This window comes from Strix aluco, chromosome 19 (assembly GCF_031877795.1).
Source record: "Strix aluco isolate bStrAlu1 chromosome 19, bStrAlu1.hap1, whole genome shotgun sequence".
NCBI lineage: Eukaryota > Metazoa > Chordata > Aves > Strigiformes > Strigidae > Strix > Strix aluco.
Window position 1 is genome coordinate 14,192,071 of NC_133949.1, and position 20,493 is coordinate 14,212,563.

The 20,493-nt window shown below is 40.3% G+C and overlaps 2 protein-coding genes across 3 annotated transcripts in view; one reads left to right on the plus strand and one right to left on the minus strand.

Moving 5' to 3' along the window:
• MYO19 (myosin XIX) overlaps positions 1 to 621 on the minus strand; it is a 28,981-nt gene extending 28,360 nt beyond the window's left edge. Inside the window, exon 1 of the mRNA XM_074845380.1 lies at positions 499 to 621. The gene's annotated coding sequence lies outside the window, so the exon portion shown is untranslated. The remainder of the gene's footprint in view (positions 1 to 498) is intronic.
• Positions 531 to 19,229, plus strand: GGNBP2 (gametogenetin binding protein 2). Of its 2 annotated transcripts, none has more exons than XM_074845388.1 (13): positions 531 to 653; positions 4,499 to 4,579; positions 6,666 to 6,919; positions 7,894 to 7,992; positions 11,049 to 11,162; positions 12,869 to 13,078; positions 14,077 to 14,251; positions 15,704 to 15,898; positions 16,540 to 16,690; positions 16,864 to 16,989; positions 17,071 to 17,222; positions 17,623 to 17,871; positions 18,574 to 19,229. In XM_074845388.1, exons 1-13 carry the CDS (start codon positions 561 to 563, stop codon positions 18,775 to 18,777), a joined length of 2,103 nt encoding a protein of 700 aa, XP_074701489.1. In that variant the 5' UTR covers positions 531 to 560; the 3' UTR covers positions 18,778 to 19,229. The 2 variants fall into 2 exon arrangements, with proteins under 2 accessions (XP_074701489.1, XP_074701490.1); XM_074845389.1 differs by having other exon boundaries at positions 12,869 to 13,072.
• Positions 19,230 to 20,493: the final 1,264 nt, after the last annotated feature.

A 20,493-nucleotide genomic window follows, 5' to 3' on the forward strand; every position in this document is an offset into this window, starting at 1 on the left:
GGTTGGGGGCGGCGGGGTGGGGGGAGAGGCGGCCCCGCTTCGCAGGTGGAGGCGGCCCCTCGCCCCGCCGCTGCTCCGCTCCCTCCCCAGCCGCCGCGGGGCGAGACGGGGGCGGCGGAGAGCCGCAAACCCCGCTCCGGGCTGGGCGGGTCCCCCGGCGGCCTGTCTGGGCCGGTGGCGGGGCGGGGAGCGGCCCGCAGCGCGGCGGGCTCCATCCCCCGCCGGCGGTGCCCGGTGGAGGGCCGGGTGCGCTCCTCCCCGCCGTCCCCTCCCTTTCTTCCATGTTCTGTCGCATTTCCCAGCCTGCCCACCTCTCCCGTTCCCGGCCCGTCGTCTTTTTGAGTCCCTTCCAGGGCTGGAGCGGCGGGCAGGCTGCGCGCCCGGGCGTGGGCTGGGCGGCGGGGCCGGGGCTCGGCGTGGTGAATCAGGCGATGGGGTAAAGCAGGCTTGTTCCCGGGCTTGGTGAAAGTGTGCCGGGGAAGCGCGGCGGGTATTTACCTCCCCGGGGGTTTGGCTGCTCGCAGGCTGGAGCGGGGAGGAAGCAGCAACAGCGGGCAGAGATGGCGCGGCTGGTCGCGGTTTGCAGAGACGGGGAGGAGGAATTCCCTTTCGAGAAGAGGCAGATCCCCCTCTACATCGATGACACCCTCACGGTGAGTGCCTGCGCCCCGCGGAGCGCCTGGTGTCCCCCCGCTCCTCCCGCTTGCAACGTGTGCGGGCGGCGTGTTGCAATTCCCAGGCGAGGCCTTTTCCCCAGACAGGCCGCCCAGGCTCCTCCTTTGCTCCTGCAGCGTTAATCTTTGGGACTTTGCAACACTTCGGGTTAACAGCGCTTAATGTGGCAACTTTTTTATCTGATGCCCAGCTCTAAAAACATGCAAACCGCATAACAAGAAAGTTATTGCTGTATTGGGGCCTGGGCATAACTTGTTTTCGAGTGACAAGCACGTCTCGGTGCCCAAGCCCAAATGTGGAGCTAAGCCATTTTTCAGTTAATACGGAAGGGAGCCATATTAACATTAAAACCCACGTCTACAACGAGGTAATTATTATGCCCTTAAATAGGCAAGAAAAGGCTAAAGGTGTTTTTGAAAGCTTTGGCTTAAAGTAAGGGTTATCGAGGCTGTAATAATGTCCTGCTGTATCTACAGTGACAAATCTGAGCGAGTTTCCCTTTCAGTGTGTTATTCTGAATTGAAAAACATGGGGGTTTTGCCATTTCCAGAAGATTCAGTGGAAAAATGAACTAAATGCAGCTTGGAGGCTCTCTAGTCTCTTCCTCAAGTGTTTAGAGGAAGGCTCAGAAATTGCATCGTAGGTGAACACAGAGCAAACAGAAGAAAATTCCCTAACTAGCCAGTTGTCGTTTGTTTTAAGGCATGGATATGTTGGGGTGAAAATAAAAATGGACTTCGTGTAATTTGGTATCTTAAATTATTCGTATTTGATTTCTGTTGCTGTCAGTGGTGTGACAGTAACTGCTGGTACTTTAAATGGTGTAAAATGTGTGTACTTTAAATTCCTAATCTCATGTTGTAGAATGGGAGAAGAATGCCTGACTTGCATCAGCTAACTTGATCAACTTCATCATATAATTTCTTCCATCTTCCAGAACAAAACAATTGAGTATCTTCAAGCAGCCTCTTAACCCTGCATCCCACTGTTAAAATTATCTATCTTAATCCCATCTGGTTTTGCTACATTTGAAGATGGGGTCTTTGCTGTATTTTAGTTTTGATTGTTCTAAATGACAGCATATTATTAATTTACCAAATATCATCACTGGTTTTGGGGCTTTATATAGTCTGTCATCTCTGGTTAGCTGTGCTCGTGCATTAGGCAAAGTTTCCCCTTAAGTTGTCCAAAGCAATATCTAGCTCTCCTAGAGTGGTTGATTACCTGGAGAACCCAGCACTGGGTAGGAATAGTGTAAGTTTGAGGGTTTTTGATGTCTTGGCCATGGCTTGAAAGTTATTTTGCCCCTCCATTTCCTATGTAGTTTTGAAATCTTAAGGTTTCTCTTCTCCCCCCCAGACTCCCTAGTGAAAATTACTCATTAGATTGTGTTAAGTAGATGATTTACCATGCTCTTGTTACCTTTGTTGTGTTTAATAGGTTGAGAGAATGAGAGTGAAAATTCGGCTATACCAGGTGTCAGGTAGATGACTTCAACTGACCGAAAACTCCATTTGTGGTTTAGTTCCAGAATTTAACACCAGGCCCAAACTTTGTGCAATTACACTATGTAGTCGCTGTCCTTCTACTTTTTACACCAGAGGCAAGCCGTGCTCATGATTGAAGAGGCTCCTATAGCTCTAAATCAGCTTTGTATCCATCTGGATGAAAGGCATTTATGCAAGTGCAAGTCATCCTCACCATGAAGAAATCTTATCTTGGGTCCATTTTTATTTTTTTTCCATTTTGTTACTGTTACAAAGTACTCAGATTTCTAGGTGGTTTCTGGAGGCTTTTATTAAATAAATCTGCAGAAGCAAGTGAATGTACTCTTAGCTTCCTTGTCTCAGTCGTCTATAATTTATGTTTTAAATTCTTAATGAGAGCTATTGCAAACCATGCAGTTGTCTTTGAAACATAATTGTACATCTGCAGCATTATCTTTAAAAAACAGGGGTGTTTATTGATAGTAACTGGCTTCTGTTGACCTCTTTTAAAACTCAGATTTTACGAATAATGGGACTACTTAAATTCTGTTAGTCAGCTTGGAAGACTTAATCTATGCCTTAAATCTAGAAATAGTGAAGCAGTGATTGCAAATTAGTGAATGAATGGCCTATAATGCTCTTAAGCTTGTAACATTGTTTTGTATCAGCATAGAAAGCTCTTTAGGTGCAATGTGTTTCTACTCTTCTAAATGAATTGTTCACTATCACACTTTTCTGTTTCTTATGGCTGAGCTAGAAATTAAAGGAAGTTTAAATACTTAACCCTTTTCATTTCTTAAGCAGCTCTTATGATTTCTAGAAGACATTCCATTTGATGTGGTATTACGGGAATTTTTTTTCTTCCAGTTCAGGGTGTGATGGTGGTTGATGTTTAACCACTTAATAAAATCTCATCAGACACATGAATTAATTTAGTCTTTGATAATTCCACTCTGTTGTACAAAACACCTAAGGGTGTTGTCTGATAGTGGGAGATGAAGGTGAGGGGAGAAAAAATATGCAGACTTATCTCTTCTCTCTGTTATTGGCAGATAGAGCTTTTACTTTTGCATGTAGCTCATTCCCCACAGAAGCATCAATGAGCAGTGTAGGAAACCTGTAATTCTGCACCAAAAACTTGTGCTGCTGCTTAGCGTGTGTGGGTCAGAGGCATGGGAAACTGGAAAAGAAATACATGGGAGGTCAGAATTAGCACTGACCGTGGCACACTTCTGCACGAAGATAAGACAGCTGTGCTAATGTTCCCATTCTAGCACATGTGAGATCAAAATATTGCCTTGCTTTCTGGCCTTGGAGAATAGATATTTATTTTGGAGCAATGTTGAGTGCCTGTGAAATTAAACGTATGAGTTCTCTGGAGGTAGTGTCAGCAATTCAGATGATGGCAGGGAATTCTGTCTTTACTGGACAATTGAGGAAAGGTGGAGAGAGGAAAAGGGGTGAATTGCACAATTTCATTTGGTGTTGGTTGGTATTAGAGTTATTAATCAAAGTTGTTATTTTGTCTTTCCGATTTTAAAGTGAACTTTCAGTATTCCTGTTGAGAAATTCTGTATTTCTCAGTTTGGACAAGATCAACTAAGCCAGTCTGTACACATTTTTCTAGTTGGTTTAATTTTTCTCAATGGTTGTAAAGATGGATTTTTGACTGACAATTATTTTACTGATTCCCCCCCCCCCAAGAAATTACCCACTTTGTTGCTCAGTAATTTGAAAAGAAATATTAATTACTTACGAGTAATCACATTGTTCTGCAGGCTTAACATTTTATTTTGAGCCTCTTAAGAGTTGCAGCTGCAATCGTACAAAACAAAGTATACCTTGGAGTACCTTGTTGGGTTAATATGGTTTTAAATTAGCCTTTGAAGGAGGCAACTTAGTCATTAAACTGTTGTGACTGTTTCTTCATAGCTTTATAAATTGAGTTAGGCTATTGGATCAATTTGGACCTCAGTGTGTTGAAGTACATTTTTTTTTTTAACTGAAACAGAGTCTCAAGTCATGTAGATAGTGTAATATAAGTACTGATGATCCATTTAGCAACTTTTGCTTTCTCTATAACAGCTATTTAAGAGTTGCCATTTATAAACTGCCTCTAGAACATAATATTAGTGAAACAGTTACTTTGCTGAAACATCCACTGTACTAAACTGTTACTCTTATCCTTTCCCAAGCTTCCAATAGTTATGTGAAAAGAATGAGCATTTAACATAGTTTGTCTTATTTCCCTCAAGAAAGTAAAATAAAATAATCCTCTGTTTGACTTTTTTCCGAAATATATTCTTTTTTTTTTTTTTTCCCCCTCTCTTGTATAGATGGTGATGGAATTTCCTGATAATGTGCTAAACCTTGACGGACATCAGAATAACAGTGCACAACTAAAACAGTTCATTCAGGTAAATACATCCTTCTGTGTTTTTAAGAAGGCCACATACCAGATCTTGCTTTCCTTAGATTTGTACTTTTGCTTCTCTAGGAGGTTCTCGCTCCTGGAATGACTTAAAAGACACATCAGCACCGACATGCAGTTACGTATTGGGGGTGAAGTACAGCGGGTACATTAGTTTTCTGTATTTCACAGCATTTATCCACTGTTGCCTTGTCAGGGGGCAGTTGCTGCATACTGATTGAGAATTGAAAACTTGTAAAACCAATGTATCTTCCGGTCACTGCCAGTTTATACCTAATGGAAACTACTGTTTCTAAATGCATTTTGATTTTTTTTTTTTTTTTCTAAATACTTTTGAACTGCTTTTTCCAATGGAAGTGTGCTTAAGATGGAGTTCTTATGATCAGTACCATACCAAGATAGATTTAATATGCCAGTTTATAGATTACATATAGTTAAATAGTGAGAGATGGTTTTGTGGTACCCCTGAAGATTTAGCAATAGAAACTTGCCTGCTAACGCCGTGGCAAATAACTGTTGCGCTGTAACACCTTGTAGCAACTGAAAAATTGTGCCACTTGATGTCCAAAGGAACAGGCCAGTTTGCTGGTAGGCAGCTTGCACTTCACTTGTGGTTTGACAGCAGCAGTTCAGACATACACTGCATATAAAGCATAGCTGTGTTGTGAAAATAGCTCATTCCTGCTGTTGCTGTGACTAGTACTATTAATTACGGGAAAGAGGATTATTGTAGAGTGATATCACTCGTCAGATTATTTAATGTGCCTGCCTTTAAGAGCATAAATCTTAAGTGCTATCTGATAATAGCTTTACTTTTCCTAACACATATTACATAAAATGAGCTGAAAATACTTTCTCTTTTCAGTTGATGTATTTACACGTTCCATGGGATTGATTAGTTTTGCTGTGTTGTATGGTCTTTTCTTTCTTTCCCCAGCAGTTGTGACAAGTCATTCCTACATTAGGAGTGTTTAAGTGGTGCGATACGACAATAACACAGAAAATACTGTCGTGTCAAAACATCCCCTCTATAGATACAACTCACTTACAATGCTGTACTTTGTATAACCAAGGAAAAATGAGGCTCACAATTAATATACTGACAGGACTCTGCTTTTACAGATGATGTTGGAAAGTGCCAGTAGTGCTGATAATCGAAGTGTAGATGTGTTGGTTGCTGTGTGAGGGACTGTCTCTCCTCTGCATACTGTGCTAGTGGCCGTTCAGGGTTGAAGTCCAAGCCAGTAATTTAGCAGTTAGAAGAAGAAAGAGAAGGGTATGTGCTTTTTCTGTGTATGTGTGCCTGGATGGGTTTGACAGAAGAACCAGGAGAAACTCCCTGGAATTGTTTACTGACATAAGAAATATCAGGTGTTCTCTTTAATGTTCTATTGTTAGTGCACATTGAATGTTCACTACTGAAGTAAAATGTTTCACCCTGAATACTAATGTGTGCTTCTTTTAATTTCAGGTATTAGAATTGTAATGGAAAAGGGGCATATAGCCTTCCAGGAAAAATATTACTAAATTGTCTTGGTCTGAACAGAACAAGTTTGTTGTAAATGAGATTTCCATATATGCCGATGAGCATCCGTGAATTTCCTTTCTATGTGCCAAAGATAAAACGGGTGCGAGTAGAAGATGAGAACTTGCAGAATTGTGTGCGAGACCCTTTATTAAAACATCTGTGCTGAGGTGGAGAAAAAAGGGCTTCCTGATAAGGACAGGGAGATGTGCTGTTTGTTCAGAAGCAGCGTTTGCTGATTTGAGTGGTAGGAGGAGGGAACAAGAGGAGAAAAATATTAGCTTCCTCCCAGAGGGTAGACTGTAAGACTTGGAGCAGAATTGCTCCTATGATGTTAGCAAGTGTGGTTTTGTTCATACAGTAAGTGTTTTAAGTGATCTACATTAAGACAGTGACCTCCAACTGAGCACTGCAAGCAGTTTCCACATGTGTGTTTTGTTAAGGAAATGCTATTGAAGGTGAAGAAATCTTGAACAGTTTAAGATGTGGAGGTTTGGTCTGTGTTTGTTTGTTTTTTTAAATTATTTAATTTCTTGTTCTTTTTTAGAGACATAGCATGCTTAAACAGCAGGATCTAAATATTGCCATGATGGTGACATCCCGTGAAGTTTTGAGTGCACTTTCTCAGCTGGTCCCGTGTGTTGGCTGTCGTCGTAGTGTGGAGCGTTTGTTTTCTCAACTTGTTGAGTCTGGAAATCCAGCACTGGAGCCCCTAACAGTAGGGCCAAAGGGGGTTCTTTCTGTAACTCGAAGCTGTATGACTGATGCAAAAAAGCTTTATACACTGTTTTATGTGCATGGGTAAGTGCTTTAGAACTGCTCAGATTATTGTTACCTGGGGAAAGGAGAGCTAGCTTCTGTGCATTTGACTTTGCAGCTTTCTTGGTGATACTAAATTGTCGCAAGTTTGAATCTTATAGTACATACTTGTCTTTTACAGCCATGTTAAACTAGTTACTGCCTAAACTGGGAAAAAACAAACCCTAAAGACCTAATCTTTTATATCATTATCATCAGTTACAATGCCATGATTGCAATTGAAGGATACGAATATTAAAATGTTTAGTCATTAATCTGAAATAGGCACTTTGGGTATTTCCTGATCTCTTGAAGAATAGTGTTTCTTCACGCCACTATTTTGCATGTAAAAAATAATTTAAAAAAATTAACACCTCCCAAAAAAACGCTTTCTACTCTTGGGTAGAAAGGTAACAGTGAGAAAGTGAAACCTTCTGGGTTTGGCTAGCACAATAAATAGCCTCAGCCTCAGTGCCATTTGTTTCTCAGCTGTCAGCAGACCAAACAATGGCTGCTCACCACAGTGTGCCTTTGCCTTCCAGTTGGCTTCAGCTCATGCTGCTTCTTGCTCCAGTTAGCAGGCCAGTGAGAAGTAGGAAAGGCTGGTGCAGAGCTGGGGGTGTTGAGGTTTGGAGGGTGAGGTAGTGTAACTTGATAAAGTGGTCGTAGCGGTTCCCTGCACTTTTGAAATAGGTGTCATTGCTTGAGGTCTGTTACTTACGAAGTTATGCAGTAGCCTTTTAGATGTGGGTTATCTTTATCTTGCTTGCTAGGATTTGTCTTGAAAATCTATACTGTATTTTCCTTGTGTACTGCAGGATTATATGTCGTAACAAGTAAAAATGGGGGACAGGAAGAAAGTTTTAGATTTAATGTTCTTTAGCATACTTATTTCTGGTACGTGAGCTAAATCAAGACCTTCAAAACTTCTCTGGGTAACTGTGTTTTCAGAATACTAAGTTACATTTTTTCCGTAGGTCCAAACTGAATGATATGATTGATGCAATTCCCAAAAGTAAGAAGAACAAGAGATGCCAGTTACACTCCCTGGACACACACAAACCAAAACCTTTGGGGTAAGCTTGTGTTTAACATGCACAGTTCAATCTAAAATATTTTAAGGAGCCAGACTATTGATAGTAATTTATTTTTAATCATTGAGGTCAATTCTTATGCTGTTATCTGTTTGCCAGAGCAGTCATCTCCAAGCTACCTGGGTTATAGTAGACCCAGCTAGTTGTGGGGGAGAGGAACAGAGACACCCAGGAGTTTTGGTCAGCGTGTGTTGTAGGGCATGAGCCTTTCTCCACAGGTTTTCATAAGAAGGTAGTTAGCCCTTTTTGGGGCAGTAAGAGTGACAGTCTTATCAGTAGGATGTTTAGTACTTTCCCCGCCACCCTTGCTCACCCTTTGGCTGGACACAACTAGTGCTCTAAGGTCTTCTGACCTCCCAACGCAAGATCTGTGCTCCTTCGCAGTGATGCTTTCATACAAAGTTTAAGGCAATGATGTGAAATCACCCGTTTCCCTAAACTTGTTTGTTAATGCTAGCTGTTCCATTTTTGCCTCTTGGCTTTTGGGTTCTTTACTTGGTGGTGGGGAGTTTAGTTTTTTTTGGGTTTTTTTCTGTATAAAAATATATCCATGTTTAATTTCAAAACCAATTGCAAAATGCAACTTGGCCATTACAAACCAGTGCTCTCTGAGCTTTTCATATCTCGTCTGACATAACTTAGAATATAGTCTGTTCAGGGCATGGTGGCTTCTGCATTGTGATATAAACAATGCTCCAGAAAGACAAACTGGTTTTTGTGCTCTACACCAAAATGATTGATCAGCAGTTTTTCTCACATTGAGGTGAAAGGGTACATGCTAAACAAATATACATCATTTTGCTTGGGATTATTAAAAATGCCTTGCACAACTGTTAATAAAGGGCTTTATTGTGGTTGGGCTGCAGGGTTAAAACTATAACTCTGTAAAATGCATATATGCCTCTCTATCTTGAAATGTTTTTTTCCAGCTGGTTAACCTGGTAAATCTGTTGTGGATTTTGGGGGCTTTTCTCATTTGTGGAGTGTTTTTTTATATATTTTTTTTTTTTTTTATGATGACCAATAAATTAGGCTACCATGCTTAGTTGGAGTGTCCTGGACCTTTTTTAGTCAGTTGTGTTCCGCTTCTGGTTAAGCACACAACCTATAAAAGCTTGATCATGGTTTCCAGTTACAGGACATGTATTTTTCTGTGCAGACTTGAGTCTCTTTGGGTTTAGATAAATCCCCTGAGATGCTAGGCATGTGGAATTTGACACTTGATTTTTACTTGTGCTGCTTGAGGATAGTGGTAGCTAATCATTATGTCCTATTATATTTTGGTTACAGGCTTTTCATATAATTAGTTCAAAGCTTATGTTACACAAGCAAAAGATCATAGGGATATATATTTTTTTAAATAAAGCAAATTCAAAGCGTTATGTAAGTGGGTTTGGTTTTTTTTTTCTTTGTTTTTAGTAAGATTAATCTCTTCTGTGTAAGAACATATATCATGGAACCTGCACTTACCATTTTGGCAAGGCAGAACAATTCTGAAACTGAATGAATAAAGAGGAAAATGCTGCCTTCATTTCCTCAATTCATGCTGGAATAAATCCCCTTAGTATTTTGAATGTTGGCAGGTTAATAGAGAATATGTGGAAGAGCAGTATTTTAATATACTGCAAGTAAAGCTTTCAGCTTTATCTGATAACTGTGGACAATCAGTGTAGTTCGCTAAAGAAACCTGGCTTGGGCTCTGCTTGCTCAGTCGATACCCATTTGTTATGCTACAGAAGTGATCAGGGTGTATCAGTACTGATATTTTTCCAAATAAATCCACTGCCTTGAGTGGAAGCAAGTACACTAACAGCCTAGACATGGAGGGGTCAAATAGAATTGTCTTACAGAACAAATTTTATTTATCAACTTAGAGCTTCTGGTTGTCTTCATTACAAGAAACTTCTTCAGACAAGTTGCATCTGTAAGGCATTTTATACACCCAGAAAAGGCTTTGAATTGCAATTGTGTGTTTAATTATACGAGTTACGTAACTAGCTAATACCACTTGAGAGTTATTTGACGTCCTTGGTTTCAGTGTGCCTGGTTTATGGCTACTGGGTTCCATTCAGGGCTAAGGAGCATTTTAACCTCTCATAAATGCAAGCCATATGATCTGGCAAACTATCTAACAGCATACATAAATACTCTTGAGGAGCTAATTATTAAATAGGAGTGCTGCTTCCCCTGTTCCCTTGCTCTGTTGTATCCATACATGAGCTTAAACAGAAATGACCGTTCTGATAAAATGTCAAGCGTAGACAAGCCTGTAAGTAAACATGACTTGCTATTGAAAGTTTGTTCTTTGCTCTGTAAGTGTACTTTTAGCATACCCAACTGTGTGTAAAAAAAAAAAAAAAACCTAAACTTTGGAGTTTTTAACAAATTTTGGAAATTTAATGTAGGGTGTCTTTATGGTTTCTCATGGTGGTAGATGTGTGGAAGTTTGGGGGTTTTGGTTTGCTTTTTTCTTTGGGTTTTTGTTTTGATTTTTAGTAAGTTGTCATGAAATTTAATCTGCCAGGAGTATTAAAACTTGCATAAGTCTATACTTAAGGTAGTATTCTGAAAGAATTACTATTGGCTTTCAGCTGTAACTTTAAAAAGTCATTATGAATCTGGATTTATGAACACAGACAGCAAAATTTGTATCTCATGTCTGACCCTAACTATACTGGAAGTTAAGGCTTATCCTATACAGGACCCAAAGTAAATTAAGGAACATGGTAGCATTTTCATAGCATTTGTTTAGGAAGAATAAGTAAGTCATAACATACATGGTATAAGTTCAGAAAAAATGTTTTTTTAATACTGTGTGACAGTGAAGGGAGCAGTAGCACACTCAGTACAGAGAGTTAAGTGCAGATAAGAAAAATAGTGAAGACAGCAGGAAGGAGGAGAGCAAGTGTAGCATCACTTTCCACTATGGACCTTTTCAGGGAGCAGTCAGGTAAACTGATGATGCTTTATTTTGCTGCTTTTCTAAACCCCTAACAGGATAACGTACAGTCTTTTGTTTCTTACATTTTTTTTTGCAGGGGTTGTTGGATGGATGTGTGGGAGCTCATGTCCCAGGAATGCAGGGATGAAGTAGTTCTAATTGACTCTAGTTGTCTTTTAGAAACATTAGAAACCTATCTACGAAAACACAGGTATGTTAAAAGAGCCAAGACACACCTTCGTTTGGAGGAATACGTGCTGCATTTTTTTGTGAATTGCAATGGATGTAGAGTTCCCACAAAAGTTTAAAAGCATAGAGGATTCTTCTGATACCCTTCTAAAATTTTTAAGATCTAAGCTTCATGGTGATGAAGAACCTTGCCAGATTGCATTGTAACACCTGATGAGACTAAGATGGTGAAATATTCTTTGTGTTTTACCTATTGTTCTGGGTTATGGTAGGGGAACTGTGGAGACCTCAAATGAAGTCATAGCTACTTGTCTTAATTTAATCCTAACCAAAAAAGCTATGATTTACAATTTGATGTGTTAAAACTGTGTATGTTCTTTCACTCTTTCACAAGTAGCCTACTGTGTTTGGGACTGTGCCTTCTTTTAGGCTTTCGGGGAGTATGTGCAAGTTCAAAATAATGTGAACTAAACTAACAGCAGCAGATTTTAGGCTTGGTGCTGCTTGTAAATCGCTGTTTTAAAGCAGTTGTTTATGACTTAGTCGTGCTAATGCTGTTAGGTCTCTCTTGCAGGGGAAAAAATAGGCCACTAAACTGTTGTTGCATGTGTATGGTAGCTACCATGCTGATTAAAAAGTTTTAATTTCCAGTATTCTCAAGGTTCTGATATAAACTGTGGGGGCACAGATGGGTGCGGGGGTGGTGGTGGTGTGGAAATAACACTTTGGAAACAAAATAACTTTAATCTCCTGTGACATTAAACATGGTGTTGGCAGCCTTCCTGATGCTAACCTGCAATAATATTACTGTTTTCTTTCCTTTCACCACAGAAACTAGCCAGTTATCATAGTTCTATCAAACATCAAAATATGTTTGACTTAGTGTTGTCAAGTGACTGGACAAACTAGGAAAGGGAAAAACACCATCCAGAGATGGCATGAAGAGCCAGCTTTTCAAGCTGAAAGCTGAAATGTGAGCAGCTTGTCTGACTTGCATTTTTAGAATAATACAGCAAGAGGTTTTGTAGCTTCTTGAAGTTTACTCCTCTTATAGAATGAGCTTAATTTGGTTGTATTTTGATTGTAACGGACTTCATAACCATACTCTTCTCATTAGTTATCTGAGCTATCACGTGTTTAAATTGAATACGTTGTGTTATAAATAAACCTTGTTTGGCTATCTGTGCAGTAATCTAATAATTCAAAATACGTTTAAAGGTGCTTGTAGTGGAAACATTGCTCTTATACAGCAGGCAACAGAGGAAACTTTTTTTTTTCTTATTGCTCATCACTCACTTGAATATACTTTAAATAATTGCTGTAAAGTAACGTGAAGTGTGTTACTTGAGAGGCATTTTTTCCCTGGCTTGTACTAATGATTCAGTTTGTTCACTATTAGATTTCTGATCTTTGAACGAATATGGAATTGTATATCCATATAGGAATTTCTTCATATTAACAATTAGCCTGATTTATGCCTTGGAGCATGAAAGCTGATATCCAGACTTGTAATATATATGATAGGTGGTATAATACATACAGTAAACTTACATGGCTTACAGCCAAAGTCTTGCTATTTTACCTTTTGAAGTAACATAAACCTTGTGTGACCTAGTTTAAATATAGCATGCACTATGAAATAGCTCAGTATATTATAACTTAGACTAAGCGGGTCTAAATTTCTGTTTGAATAAGAAGTCAGTTCTGTTACGTTCTGTTTTAACACAGGTTTTGCACCGACTGCAAAAATAAAGTACTTCGGGCATACAATATTCTTATCGGTGAGCTAGACTGCAGCAAGGAAAAGGGCTACTGCGCTGCGCTCTACGAGGGTCTGCGCTGCTGTCCCCACGAACGTCACATACACGTGTGCTGCGAAACAGATTTCATCGCACACCTCTTGGGTCGCGCTGAACCCGAGTTCGCAGGAGGGTATGAGTATGTAATTTGCTAGAGTGGGCTATCTAGCGCTTTGCTTCTTTATTTTCTTATTGAACGTATTTTGCAAAAGTGATTTTTGCCTCCTTGCTGCATAATAAACTTCCGACTGTGAATATTCATATCGAAGTAGACTTTCAGGATAGTGCTTCCAAGTAGCAAAGACTTTATATGTGCTTCTGACTTCAAAGTGCATTTAACTCTGAAGGCAAGACTGAAAGAAATTGCCAAATGTCTTCTAGTTCATTTGTTCACTCCCTAGGGCTGCCTGCTTCTCCATTGAGGTGTCCAAAATATGCGAAATAGAAAGAGAACCTTCCTGGACAGTTTTATTGAATGCCAAGGGTTCAATTTAATTTTGTCGCCATTTGTATATTATAATAATTTCTGAACCTGTTTTAGCATCTTAAAATATTCCAGTGAAAAAATACAATTCTGAGCTCAATATCTGTAAAGCTCAATCATAACTGTTTGATTAGGAGGGTAAATCCTTTTATAATGATTTTTCCTTAATAGACAATAGACTAATACTGAAATATTTTTACTTTGTATGGTAAGTACGTGTGTTCATTCAGCTTCAGTTAACTGACACATAAATGTCTAGGAAGCTGAAATATTTGCTATATAAATGAAATACAAAATCTAGGAAACAAAAGACTGGCTGCACCTCGTTGGCATTAAAACTCTGCTGATCCCCCCTAGTAGGAGCAAGCAGAGACCGATGGGGCAACGCCGCCAGCAGTCGCAGGTTGGAAGGCACAGCACAGCTTAACGGCGCCGTGCACAGGTGAACGTGTCGGGAACGCAGCAGTGGTTCTGACCTGGTCCTTTCTATTTTGCATCCGCATGCAGCACAGCAGAATTCGATTTAAAAAGCTGTTCACGCAAACATATCTTCAGTCGTACCTAAAGAAAATACGTCATTGAACTGCTTTGATCTCTTGGTAGACTTCCAGCTACTTTAACTGTACTATACTTTGGTTCAACTCTTCCTTTAGACGAAGAGAAAGGCATGCTAAGACAATAGACATAGCCCAAGAAGAAGTTTTGACCTGCCTGGGTATTCATCTTTATGAAAGATTACACCGAATCTGGCAAAAGTTGCGGGCTGAGGAACAAACGTGGCAGATGCTTTTTTACCTAGGTGTTGATGCTTTACGCAAAAGCTTTGAGGTAAAAATCAAGTTTTATCTAACTTGTATTTGAACTGCTATAGTAACTGTGTGCGTTTACACTAAAATTATTTTTCTGCTTTCTACTAACGTTGGGCTGGAAGGAGCTTCAAGGGGGTTGCATTCAGTCCCTTGTTCGCTGCAAGCAGCAGTTGTGTCGTGTCAATGCGTAGCACAACTGAGTTGCATTCCGATGTGACCTCTATGGGAACTTAAAAGATTGAGGCTTGCTTTTACTTTCCAAGCTGCACGTTACAGTACGCTGGATCTTCTACGTTTTTAATTCCCAGTGAAGGTATTCCTACCTGAGAGCATTTGAAGTAGCTCTGGCTACAATAGTTTTTATTTGGCTTATTAGTAAAAATGGAGGATGTGCTTTTGAATTACAAACACAACTGCTTACTCTTGCATTCAGTGTGTTCCGAGTGCACTCTGTAATCCTGTGGGATCTGGAACTTCAGACACAAGCCATGCAGTTCCTTTAACGTACGCCAATAGTATCCTTCCCCTTCGGCATGACAGAGATCTTTTCTGTTATGTTTATCTTCCATTCATAATGACAGTTCTCTCTAAAAACTTCTACAACATCAGAGAAGAATCTGATCAAAATCAGTTTGGGAAAGAATGTAGTGGAACCCTAATCTAGTTAGTCCTTGGAGGTTTTTTACAAGTAATTTTTTTAAAGACCCATAATGGAAGTGGCATTGGACGCGGTATGCTGTGGCATTTTTGTCAGATTTTGTTGTGGTGGTTTTTAATCTAGTGAAGTACGGTGTTGAAAGTTCATTGACATTGTAAAACTCGGGCAATTACACTGGCATGCAAGGTTGGCTATGAATTCGAAATACAAAACTGTTATATCTTTATATGGGGTCCTCTTCTAAGGTGGGTGGGGATGATGATGTCTCATTTTGGCTTAAGGAGTTCCCAGAGTGATCTGGGGGGGGGGGGGGGGGGGAACAAAACCAAAAAAAACCCCAAAACCCATGAATTTATTTTTACCTCTGTAGGAGCATTGATCCAGAATAGTTTACTAGTTTAACTATATTCTTGTAACTTCGTAGGTAGATGTGCCATTATGATATTTGTTCTCAATTTAATATTAAGGAACATATTTAGATACTTGCTATATTTTGAAATACATCTACACTTCAAAATTGAACTGCTTAGAAAATCAGTTAGATTTTTCACTGGTTACCCTAGACAAAGAGCTGCAGGAATTCCGTGGCAGTAGTTCTAATGTGGGGTTTTTGTGCTGCTCTGTTAAATAGTTAAGAGTATCTACCACGTAAACAGATCCAAAAATGCGTTCAGTTCCGCAACTTTTCAGTGAAAATTGCAAATCTGGGCCATAAAAAAAGTACTTACCAGCTATTTTCCTCCTCCTTTTTTATAAATGTAAAAGCTTGAATTGTGTTAACATCTATAAATAGATCTAACCTCTTATAAACAGATGGCTGTGGAAAAAGTGCAGGGTATTAGTCGATTGGAACAGCTCTGTGAAGAATTTTCAGAAGAAGAAAGAGTGCGAGAACTTAAACAAGAGAAGAAGCGCCAAAAAAGAAAGAACAGGCGGAAAAATAAGTGTGTGTGTGAGATCCCTACTCCTTTGCAGGCAACAGAAGAGAAGGAAATAAATCAAGCAAAGGTAAGCACTGATAGCTGTGGCTTTTTGCTGCTGTTAAATAACTAGATTTCTAAGTTGGTGCCTCATTCATCAGCTCACTGTTCTGTGTTAGAATTCTCGAGAGGTTTTTACTGTATTTTGGTTTTGGGAACTAGTTTTTGATCACTAGTGGAATTTAATACTTTCACAGATTAGTACAGTCTGTTTGTAAAGTAGTTGCCTGGAACTCCTTAGCTTTGGGGGGTTTGGTGGTTTGTTTTCGTTTGTTTTTTTTTAAATCCTACATCTAGGGGGTCAGGTTATGCTAGAATATTTTTCAACAATCATTTCTTAAAGATCACTTAGAATATGGGAATTCAAATGCTAATTGCAGACAATTATAATTGAGTTTTTGGAGAGGGGGAAGCTTTAATTGAATAAGTGCGATTATTACCCTGGATCTCTTGACTGAACCTGATGGGCTAACTGTAGGTCGTGTTCTTGTGGGGAAAGTAGTTGGGGTTTTTTTTCAGTTGTCCTGTACTTCAAGAATTTTAAGCAATACTGTGGCTGTTATCAGTCCGTGTCAGCTGTTTTTTTTCTTGTGGAAAGAGAATCCTTTATAAAGATGTTGGCTGAGCTCCTTTCAGTACTTGCAAGTCTTTTTTTGTTCTTGTTTTAAGGAAAACTCGAACTTCACGGAAAGTAGTTGCAAAGCCTGTGGTAGCACTGAAGAAGCAAACAATTGTGTAGAAGTAATTGTTACTAATGAAAGCACTTCTTGCACCTGTCCTAGTAGTGGTACCCTATTAGGTTCACCTAAAATTAAGAAAGGTATGTTACATGTCATTATTTTTCACTTTTAAAAACATTTGCTGGTTTTGGAGTAAACAGTGCTCGGCTATTTTTAAAACTAACTTTTTTTAAGAATTCTGTCTTGTTGGAGGCATAACAAAAGAATATGCACCAGCTACTTTAGATTAGGGTAACTTTTCCCTTTGTCTCAGGTTTATCTCCGCACTGTAATGGTAGTGATTGTGGCTATTCGTCTAGCATGGAGGGCAGCGAGACAGGATCTCGGGAGGGATCAGATGTGGCCTGCACCGAAGGCATTTGCAACCATGACGAAAATGGTAGGTTTGGTAAGAATATGATATCGGTTTAGTATCTGCAAAACTTAAGTATCTGAGAAGAAAATTCCCTGTGTTTTGCAGGAGATGATTCATGTGTCCATCGCTGTGACGACAAAGAGGAGGATGGAGACAGCTGTGTGGAATGTTGGGCTAATTCGGAAGAGAATAACATAAAAGGCAAAAACAAAAAGAAGAAAAAGAAAAGTAAAACTTTGAAGTGTGAGAATGAACATGTAAGGAACACAGCTATTCCAGAATGCTTATTTAAATGCACACGTTTCAAAGTAGTTACAAAAGTATTTCAGATCTCAGTTGGGACTAATGCTGTAAGTGGGGTAACAAGGATCTGCTGTTACCGCTCTGTCCAAGTTTTGGAATTGAGGTCCTTCCTAGAATAGGTTGTGGTGGAAGGAGTCTCCTCCCCTGTGCTCCGAAGCACGAGCACTTTTGTGTGCTCTCAGTGAGTTAACATGCCATTCCCCCCTCCTCCCTGGGAACACACATTTTTAAAAACACATACCCTCACTCTTTTGAACTCTTTCCTTTCCCCTTTCCCTCCTGCTTCCATCTGAAACGCGAGTGCTTCAGGTTTAACGCTGCTAGTAGTTCATTATGGGCTATTTTCCATTTTAGATTCAGAAACTTGGAAGCTGTATGGCAGATTCAGGTAACAGAGAGACCTCAGGAAATATCATGCACACAGAATTTCATCGCGACAAGACCAAAGACACACATGCTGAAAGCTGCTGTAGCTCAGAAAAAAGCGGGCAGCAGTTGCCTTGGTTTGAGCATATGAAAAGTGTGTCACAGTTTGCAGAACCTACAGAAATGTCACTTGTTCCCGATACTGGAAAAGGTGCCAAGAGCTTAGTGGAACTCCTTGTAAGTAACCACTTCCTTTGAATTTTCGGTTGTAGCATACTGCTTTAAATCCTTGGGATTGAGGATGGGGTTTAGAACTCAAATCCCGCTGAGAACTGTTACAAGAGAGACTGTAACTGAGCTCAGTCGTGGCTCGCTCTCCCAGCAGTTTGTTTGCTTTTCCGTGTTCTCTGTAAAGTATATAGCTGAGACGCTTTGCAGAGGAGGAGAAATTGCCCGTCACTGGAATGCGAGTGACAGAACTTGTATTATAAGTATTCATTATCAAGGATTGCATTATTCCATGAAATGAAGCGTGCTTTATTGCTGCCTTCATGCCTCAAATGCTACTTCCCACTACAGGCTCCTTGGACAACTTTCTTCTGTCTCCTTCCCTTCTCTTCTCCTCGCTTTACATCCTTTTTTCTTTTTTTTTTTTTCCTAAACTGACAAAAGCCATCCACTTTCAATGGAAACGTATAAGACTCTGAAACTTATTCTGTTAGATTTCGTGACTGCATAGGTGCCTCTTACCCCCAAAAAATAGCAGAGCCCTGTGTGGGGATTGGGTGAGTGGATTAGCTGGCTAAGCCTCGTGGTGTCGTGACGTGGAGGCTACACCTTCCTTCCGAGCGACTGTAGGCAATGTGTACAGCCGCAGGCCGGCTGTGCTGCGCAGGAGGGGCGATGCTCGTGTTCTTAAATGCCTGTTTTCATTTGTAGGATGAGTCTGAATGCACTTCTGATGAGGAAATCTTTATCTCACAAGATGAAATACAGTCCTTTATGGCAAACAACAAGTCTTTTTACAGCAATAGAGAACAATACCGACAGCATCTGAAGGAGAAATTTAATAAATACTGCCGCTTAAATGATCACAAGGGGCCCATTTGTAACGGTTGGTTGACAACAGCTGGAGCGAACTAAATACAATAAAGTAGCTCTGTCTTTCACTGAAATTCTCAAGATGACTACTGCGCCTTCTCTTTCAAAAACTTAATTTAGTGACTTATGGCAAAATTTTATCTTAAATTAATGTGATTCTTTTTTTTTTCTTGGTTTTTTGGGGAGGCTGGTGGAGGTGATTTCATTAATTTTGTTCTTTCTTCAGGCTTGTATCTTTAGTTGAGTAGCTGTGCAAGCCTCTCTTATAATTTAAGCCATCTCTTTTCATTAAATGTTTCTCTTACTGTGAGACTTACAAAAAGCAAACTAGTGGCAAAGTAATGTTGTACCTATAATTCTGTACAGAATGACGATGAGCTGAATATAAGATTTTACAAAGTAGACATCCATTTGCAAAATGTTTTGGATGTAATATGTTAAAGCGCAATGTGCAAAATTTAAATAAAGAATATTTATTAATATGCATAGTAAAAGTTGGCGTACGCGTCTCTGCTTTCAGCCCTCCTGAGTTCTTGCTGTCGGGGTGGACGGCAGTCGCTTCCCTCTCTGCGTGGCTTCACGGAGAATCTTACAAATAGGGTATCTAAGGGCACGGCTGGTTTGTAAGAGGGTGATCTGCCAAGCGGTCAAGATACGGGGTGGGGAAGGTGAAGAAAAAAAACAGCTTAAAACCTGGTACTAAATCGACAAGACTGGAGGTGGTGGTAGGTTCTGCAGTGTCAGAGTTCAGCTGCACGAGCTGGCTCCTGCGGCGCTCAGCCTGGGAGCTGTTAGTGTTGGTGTGTGTCTAGAGATGGAGGCTGTTTGTTGTACAGGCACAACTCAGAAAATGGAGGAATTAAAAATTACGTTTGCAAACTGAAACCAAGATACAAATGTTTTTGTCGTAATAAAAAAGCCTCAACTAACTTCTAGGTTTAAAGGAGGTCATGCTCTGTGGATACACTCCCCCACTTGGTTATTTTAAAGCCGGTTTACAAAATCAGGTGTAAAAAATACGGTTTTGAGTGAGCTTCAGCTTCATAGTTTGTTCCGAGTTAGATAAATAGTCCCTTTGCATATGAGTTAAGATATATTTGCCAATTATTTCACTCAATTACAAAACACGTAAGAAAACTATAAAAATGAATGTTCTTTTTTATACAACAATACTCAGGTTTTGGTGGCAGCTGTCACTAAAAGAAAAACTTTCTGACTGGGGGGGGCAGGAGCAGAATGCCATAATATAATTTCTAATTGCCTCATTTTCTGTACTGTGGTCCCTTCGTGCTTCCAATAAAGGGAAAGAGGTGATTTCTGTTGGCTTTGCTTCGTGCTTCAGACACGTTCCAAAGAGGCAGCGTGCGGGGTGGTGCCCGATGCGCCCAGGGTGCTCCATGAACCCAGAGTTCGGTCGCTGGAGCCGCAGGGGACGCGCACCGGCAGCGCTCCCGCTCCGGATTCTCACCGTGAAATTTGGCTTCATGGAAATGAACCTTCAGCTTCCTCCGAAGCCACACGGCCCCTGCGTTTGTCACGGCAAAAGGCTAATTTTGCAAAAGGAAGAAGCTTCCATCTCTAACGAGGAAGAGGAGTCCTTGGCGTGGTGGTTTCTTTCATCAAATCCTCCATTTGTCAGCTGTGGGAAAGCTGCAGTTAACTTCACAGAGCGGAGCTGCCGCGCGCTGCTTACGCACCGGGAGCTGGTTCGGAGGGCTGATGTCCTTGGGAATTGATGAAACCATCACTTTTTAGTGG